The sequence below is a fragment of the Octopus bimaculoides genome, chromosome 4 (assembly GCF_001194135.2).
Source record: "Octopus bimaculoides isolate UCB-OBI-ISO-001 chromosome 4, ASM119413v2, whole genome shotgun sequence".
Lineage (NCBI taxonomy): Eukaryota > Metazoa > Mollusca > Cephalopoda > Octopoda > Octopodidae > Octopus > Octopus bimaculoides.
The window spans coordinates 127,316,393-127,324,837 of record NC_068984.1 but is presented as its reverse complement, the minus strand read 5'-3'; the positions used below and the strand labels follow the sequence as shown (position 1 = coordinate 127,324,837).

The 8,445-nt window shown below is 35.5% G+C and overlaps 1 protein-coding gene across 7 annotated transcripts in view; it reads left to right on the top strand.

Moving 5' to 3' along the window:
* LOC106871165 (AP-1 complex-associated regulatory protein) overlaps positions 1 to 8,445 on the top strand; it is a 253,283-nt gene that overhangs the window by 220,511 nt on the left and 24,327 nt on the right. For all 7 annotated transcript variants that reach the window (XM_052967473.1, XM_052967476.1, XM_052967477.1 and 4 more), the window contains 2 exons: positions 2,831 to 2,997; positions 3,971 to 4,053. In XM_052967473.1, coding sequence (XP_052823433.1) covers positions 2,831 to 2,997; positions 3,971 to 4,053 — 250 coding nt within the window. The remainder of the gene's footprint in view (positions 1 to 2,830; positions 2,998 to 3,970; positions 4,054 to 8,445) is intronic.

Here is an 8,445-nt window from a genome sequence, read left to right as displayed (position 1 = left end):
AAAAAAAAAAAAAAAAAAAAAGGGAAAAAAAAAAACCCAAAAAAACCCACACATTTTCTCATCTGACAATGGAACTACAATTTCAATTGGGGAAGTCAATAGTTTGAAAATTAACTCAGTTTTGTCTGTTGCTTCATTTTGATTTGTAAATTTTTTTTTTTGTTAGTATATTTATCTCTACATAAACTATTCTTCTGTTCATATGATTTATTACTGAAGCATGATTAAACTGATATTATATTCCCTACACCTCTTCCCCACATTTTTTCTTTACTTGTTTCTACCATTTTTTAAAACAAAATTCAAGCGCAAACCAATGAAGGAGTCTCTACATACATTATTGCTTACCAGTTAGAAATAGCAACTACATCCCCTTAAATCACACTCCACTGTCTTAGAAAAGAGCATGTTGTATTATGTTGTTCTAGATTTCACACACATAGGACAGAGAGGATAGTCATGTCTGAAATGCTTCTGATTATGAGTTTGTTCAGGCTGACCTTAGACTAAACAGCAGCAACAAACTTCAAGTCAGAAATAACAGTCAAATTTTCCTTTGGTCATATCTTACCATCTTAAAGATATTACGAGGTGGTATCAAAAGGTTCCTGGACTAGATAGATTAAAAATAGCTTATTTACCTAAGTTTTAACTTAACCAGGTGCAGGAGTGGTTGTGTGGTAAGCAGCTTGCTTACCAACCACATGGTTCCGGGTTCAGTCCCACTGCGTGGCACTTTGGGCAAGTGTCTTCTACTATAGCCTTGGGTCGACCAAAGCCTTGTGAGTGGATTTGGTAGACAGAAACTGAAAGAATCCCACCATATATAGATATATATGTGTGTGTGTGTGCGTGTTTGTCCCCACAACATCACTTGACAACCGATGCTGGTGTGTTTACGTCCCCGTAACTTAGCGGTTCGGCAAAAGAGACCGATAGAATAAGTACTAGGCTTACAAAGAATAAGTCCTGAGTCTATTTGCTCGACTAAAGGCGGTGCTCCAGCATGGCCGTAGTCAAATGACTGAAACAAGTAAAAGAGCAAAAAGAGAGTAAAAGAGCAAAAGTGACAAAATCACAGACTATAGCATACACATGATCAGGAAAACACAAATTTCACAACTTGCAAAGTAAACACAGTGATGTCACTCAGCACACTGCCTCATGAAGGTCACTGCTAGCTCTCACTGCACATGCAACTATGTGCTACCATCTGTTGGTGCTCTACGGAGCTAGTCCAGGGATTAAGACTACATTAGGATAAAGATCATTCCCAAGTCATATAAACTTGTAGGTCTAGTTTCCTGTTTTCTATGGCACATAAATTCTCTCCTGAATGGGATGGCAGCCCATTGCAGGATTACTCATTTTTACCAGTTTATTGGACTGGAGCAATGGAAAATGAAGTGTTTTACTCAAGAACACGTCACCCGGTTGAAGATTTGAAACCGCCATTTTACAATCATGAGTCTAACACTCTAAACACTAAACTACATGCTTCCACAAGATTACATTAGGTAATATAATATGTACATGATATCTTTTGGAGGGAGCAAAAATTGAATGACCATGGCTGGAAAGTTTTTGATTGTAGATCAGCTCAATCAGGACTACATCAAACTTCTGTCTACAATATTTCTTTTTGGTTTAGTTGTTTTATTTTATCTAATTTGATATCTTACTTTGTTCAAATTCTGCCAAGGTCAATTTTCCATTTCATCCTAACCAAGGATCTTAGAAAGGAGTACCAGTAAAGTAGTGGGCTTAATTTAATTGACCATACTTCTCTGAAACATCATTGACCAAGGCCAAGTATCTATATTAGATGGCAATATTTGTTTTGTGATTGGATACTTTATTTAATCTAGTTTGATATCTTAGTGTCCAGTGCTCAAAATCTTGCTATTGCTCACTACGTTTTATGCCATTCTATTCCGCAAAATAGATACCAGTAATATTTTGAGGTTAATGTAATCAATCATTCCTTACTTTTATAAGTGAATTACTATGGTATTGGATAACCAGTTGAGGGGGTCAACAGTTCTTATTGTATCAGAGCTTTTCATTATTTTTGTTGTTCAGTCCACCACAACTATGGAGTAGATACTCTTATAAGCAGCATGAGCACTGTATATTTAGCAGTTTACTTAGTTTGCAGAGTAACACAAAAACTCACTGCATTGCATTCATACCTGAAAATACTGTAGGTATATCACCTACCATTCACCAGATGTGCTAGTTATGAGGTCACCAAATGTGCTAGTTACAAGGTCGTCAAAAGTGCTATTTATAGGGTCCCTGGATATGCCATTTACAGGATCCCTAGATGTATCGTTTACTGGGATCACAAGAAGTGTCATATACAGGACCACCAGATGTACCATTTTCTGTTGTATATAACTTAGTGATGATCCGTTATATATAAATTACACATGTTGACTGTTTTATTAGTTACATATATTTGTTATGTTCAGTATTATTTACTGTTAAATTTGTTACACTCAGTAATACAGACTTTTACATTGATTATACTCAGTATTACATAATGTTGCATCTGTTAAACTCAGCATTATACGCTTCTGTATCTGTCGTTCTGTCGTTCTCAGTGTTAGACTCTTATTTCTGTTTTAATTACTGAATATTTTATTTAATTATGATTTCTGTCTCTTATGCTCACTTCTTGTATGATATATGTTATATCTACTATTTACTACACATTCTGGTATGTATTGGTATTATTTATAGCCAATGAGGAGACAGTTGTATTCAAAGTTAGATATTCAATAATGTCTACAATCAATCATTATTCTAATTTTGTTTGTCTCATTAGCTTGCCAAACAAGAGGAGGAGTTGCGTATGGAAGAAGAAGCTTACTATGAAGCTAGAAGAGAGGCTGCACGGATAGTACGGCTTCAGCGTATTGCTAAGGAACAACAAGCTACTAAAACTCACACAGACCGTTCCTGGTTAGGGGATAACGAAAATGACTGGGACGTGTAAGTATACCTTAGTTTAATATGTAGAACTGTTGTTTTAACGTTGCTTAAATGTCTGCATCTCAATAACTTGTAATTCTATGTTTGTAGGAAAATGTCTTATACAGCACGTACACCTAACTGACATCAACTACCTTTCCCATTGTGTCTTTATAATAGAACACTTAAAGCAGTAGATTGGCAGAAGTGATAGTTCAACAGACTTGAATTAATGTTCTGTCAGGGTTAACTTAGTCTTTCATTCTCATGAAATCAATAAAATAAAGTACCACTCAAGTATCAGGAAACAACATAATCACTTATACACTTCTTTCCATATTTATGGATTTGTATTTATGTCAGAAATCAGAGGATTGTTTTAAAGTAAACTTCTGTCATGTATTAAAGAACCATATTATTAAACAGAACACTTGTTATTTTACCCATCTTTTAGTCAGTGGAACTCTCAAAGACATGTTAGGGAAAAGGTTTCTCACACATTGTCTCTTTTCTTTTCTCTTTTCTACTTTTCAAAGGATCATAATTAACTTAAATTCCTTGATTATAGCTTAATAGATTACTTGGATCATCTAACCATTGTGCTAAATAGCTTATAAGCTACATGATCCCTTTAGATCCTTTGATTAAAACAACAACTATTGAACTATATTGAGTAGATTAAACTGGTTTGTGTTAGTGGCATGTAAAAGCTCCCATTACACTCTTAGAGTGGTTGGCATTAAGAAGGGCATCCAACCATAGAAACCATGCCAAATCAGACTGGAGTCTGGTGCAGCTCCTCAGCTTACCAGCCTTGGTCAAACCATCCAACCCATACCACCATGGACAATGAACGTTAAATGATGGTGATGGTGATGATGATGATGATGATGATGATGATGATGATGATGATGATGAAACTCTACTAGCTTATTGAAGCTAACTGCTGACTTTTCCTATTTCTTTCTTTATTTTTCATTTCTTTTTCATTTAGAGCCGGAGGTGAAGATGATTTCGAAATGTTCCTGGCTAGTGTGAAAGCTCGTTCTCTGTCAGCAAGGACACAGTTACGTCAAGGTAAGCTACAACTATATATGTCAGTTTATATATTATTACAATATGAAGCTTATATTGCACTGCTTTAAATTAATTGCATTGAGAATTTCTTGTCTTCAAATTATTTTCTAAACTAAATCATTGCCTCATTCATGCTACCGCTATTAAACCAGACTATATTGTCTCACTACTTAGGAAATATATTAAAAGGTTTAGTGACAACACATTTACTTTTATTACATAAACAGTAACTGAAGAAGGATAGACACAGCACAAGAAGACTAGACACATGCATTTTCCTAATTAAATTTTAACTGGTTAGTGGGTTATCGACCATTCCATTATCATCATTAATGTCATCAGTATATATGAGGTCTAATCAATAAGTATCTGGACTTTTGCCGTAGTAGTGAAGCTAAAACGTGAAGAGTGAAGTCGCTGGGCACAAATTGACCTGGGACTCTGTTGTGCATGCTAACTTCTGTTGTTTACAGCAGTGCTTGGAAGGAAGGTGTGTAGTGTGTGATCATTGCATTGACTATGACAAAGTTGTCATGGTGATACCTGCTCAGAGGCCTACACAAAGTTGTAGAAAATGTGTGGAGAGGAGTGTGTGAGCTGCACACAAGTGTATGGAGCAGTTCAGACGTTTCCAAGATGGGTGAAAAAATGTTGATAATGACGAATGTCCTGGGAGTCCTACAACTAGCAGAACTGAGAAAAACATTGCAGCTGTGAGGGCAAACCACCGAATCTCCATCCGTGAGTTATCAGGAGATGTGCAGATAAGTTACAGTTCAGTTCAGTCCATTAGCACTGTAGATTTGGGTATGAGATGCATGTCTGCCAAATTTGTGCCAAAACTGCTTTCAGCTGACTAAAAAGACACTCAGGTTTCAGTTACACAAAATCTCATCTCCTTGGTTGTGTCAAGAACAAGGAAAACTTTTTGAAAACTTTGCGTAGGCTTCTGACCAGGTATCACCAAGCTTTTGGCAAAATTTGATGCAGATTCTCTGCTCAACTTTCTCTGTCATGGTCAGTGCAACAATCACACGCTACACATGTTCCTTCTAAGAACTGCTGTAAACAGCGGAAGTGAGCTAGAACATTAAAACTTAGTGTGCATGCACAGCAGAGCTCAAGGTCAATCTGTGCCAAGTGGCTTCATTCTCTGTGCTTTAGGTTCATTCTCTATAGCAACAGTCCGGATACTTATTGATCATACAACTTTACTTCCATTAAGCTCTATACATTTGCAATAATACTCATTTTTCATTGTTTTTGTAATTTACTAGTGGCTGCAATTTTTCTAAATAGTGTTTTTCAAAGTTGTTGTTCTTTGACACAAACAAATCTTTCTGGAAAAGCTGCTCATTTATAGACTCCACTCTAAATAAACCACTATGTGAATGTTTTCAAACAGGCCTCATCTCCATCACTGCATATTTGATAGTTTTCCTCCACCTTGCTCTAAACACTTAATCATTTCTCATAATGTCTTCACTCTCTGCATTAACAATCTACTTTATTGCTTCAACATTCTTCCTTCTCTTTATGACAATGATTCCACCTCGAATGAGCTTCTACAAGCCAATGAGGGAGATTCAAGTTACCTGGCCTGCTAGAAATAACAGCCAAATCTTTCTCAAATCATTCTTCACTTTGTTGTAAAAAGAAGACCACACATTAAATAATATAGTCCTAGATGCCCATACCCCTAAAAATGATATAATGGTTATGGATATAATGCTTTTTATCATAGGTATGTTTGACCAGGATTAACCCCAAGCTAAACAACTTTCTTTCTAAAAACAACCTTGAAACCTTTTGTAAGTATACATATCTTCCACAAACAAGGGGCATCAAAACATAATGCAACAGAGATTGGATATCCATCCCCCTCGTCACTCAAATCAGGCCAAGTTACTGCAATTCTTTATATTTACCTTTGCTAATCATGAACAACTGGCAGCTCAAACTATCTTGTGTCATACAAATTTTAACTTAACAATCTCAAAAGCTCTAATATGGTGCAGATGGCAAAGACTGCATCACAAAGATTTGGTTTCTTATTCAAGAACAAAATTCTTGCATAGTTAGTAGCCTTATTAAATTATAAATATTGAAAGCAGTGCACCTGCGCCTCTTCTGGAAAGTAATTCACTTACAAAAACTGAATAGCCAGTGACTTATTAAGCAGTTTCATAAAACAACATCTCTCCTCTTTCATTCACTATCACATCGCCTCTCACCTCTCAGGTCCTTTACAAAATACCGAGTAGAATCTTCCTTTCCTAGAACTACATCGTTCTGTAACTCTTTCCCTATGTTTTTGAGAAAACTGCTGAACTACAAGAGTTCAAAATGAAAATTAACAAACACTAACACACAAGCATGTGCATGCTCACACACACACACACACACTCTCTCTCTCTCTTTCTTTCTCTTTTCCCCTCTCTCTCACACATACATTTTTGAAAACTTCACACACACCAGCACACTTGAACCACTTGTATACCAATGTGCTGTACTCTTCCTATGTCTTTTCTGCTGTAACTACAATGGTAGCTGCTCCTTTATGGCAGCAGGCTGTGTACTAACCCCACCAAGTCAACCTTGTGTACCCTTGCTATGTCTCTTCTTCTGTCATCCTTTCATACTCTATCTCATCCATTAAAAATTCCACATTAAAGCACTTAGCTCAATCTTTCATCTGCTTTGATCTGCAGGACTACAACCATCAGGGATTCCACCATTAATTTTTATTTTTTTCCCTTTCATGCATCAACATTCAAAATCTTACGATGAATTTCATCTGTTTCTGCCTCATCAGTCTCAAAGGCCTACAAAAGTTAAGTCTATGAGGGAGCTGCCAAACCCTTGCATGATCTACTAGAAATAGCTGCCAAATCTTCCTTAAATCTCATCCTAGCATCTTCTAAGAGAAAGGATACATTGAATTATGTGTACCTATGTCTGACTAAAAAACATGATGGTCACAATAGGAATGCCTTTGCAGATCTGCTCAATCTGTACTGACTTCAGGCTAAACAACAACAATAACTACAACAATAAATATAATAGAAATATAAATTTATAACATCTCAGGCTAGATTTCTCTCTAATGATATGTTAATTTAATTTAGGTTTTATTTCATTGGATTTATTAGAATACATCTTTAAAAATCATTTATTATTCAATTATGATTTTGTAACACTAATGTAAAGATTTTAAGTTAACCAATAAATAAATTTAGTGTTTACAGTGTAATGTAAATCTAAAACTGTTGTGTAATATAGTTTGATATCATCATCATCACTACCACAACCATCATGTTTCTTAACTATTCTATTTGATAATGTATGTTTATTGAGTCCCAAAATGTGATGGTAGTTGAGGTTGGGCTCTTAGTTTAGTAAACAAGAATAAAGAAAGGTGAATTTGAATTACTGGTACAATCAATCCAACAGGTTTCTGTACAATTTCCGTATATCCAATTTCACTCACAAGGTATGGGGTGATCCAAGGCTTCAGAAAATGACATTTTCCCAAGATACCACCTCATGGTTGCAAAGTGAACTTCTTAACGATCAACCATACTGTATCCATATACATTCATAGATGCATATGTGAATGTGTGTGTGTGTATATATATATATATATATATATATATATATATATATATATATATATATATATATCCCACCCATGCTAGCATGGAAGATGGACGTTAAACAATGATGATGATGATGATGATGATTGTATACATACATATATTCAGACTGCTGTGTTACACATCAGTATGACCTCTTTGTATAGACATCATCTCATTACTAACTGACCATTCAAAGATCAACAATCAAACACACAATGACTTTTCAAACAATAACACTTGAATGCAATCTTCCTTTTACAAAGACAAGTACATCTAGAAGAATATACTACTGATCTTTGGAGGAAAATATCTCTGGACAATTATTGACTTTTTCAGAGACAATATCGAGCTGCAGTTGACCTTTTTTATGATCACCATGTCGTGACAGTATGACATTTCTGTAGTTAAGATGCTGGAACAAACTAATGTTTTTTTTGCATAACTTCTTAAATATATACTGTCTTTCTGTTTGTTCCATCCCCCCCCCCAAGACAAGAATTAACATAATCCTTTCAGAGATAATTTCTACATACAGCTTAAGAGTCATCTGTACCTTTACAACCTAACTGTACAACACTTGCTCTTCATCAATATTTTGATGTAAAAGAATGTCTTTTTCCAAAAACTGGTGGAAACCTGACCTTTCCTAAGATCATAAGTATAACCCTATAAAGGAGCCTTTACAAAGCTACTCTGTATCTTAGAAACAGCAGCCAATTCTCTTCCAGATCACATCTCATTGTCCTAAGTAAGA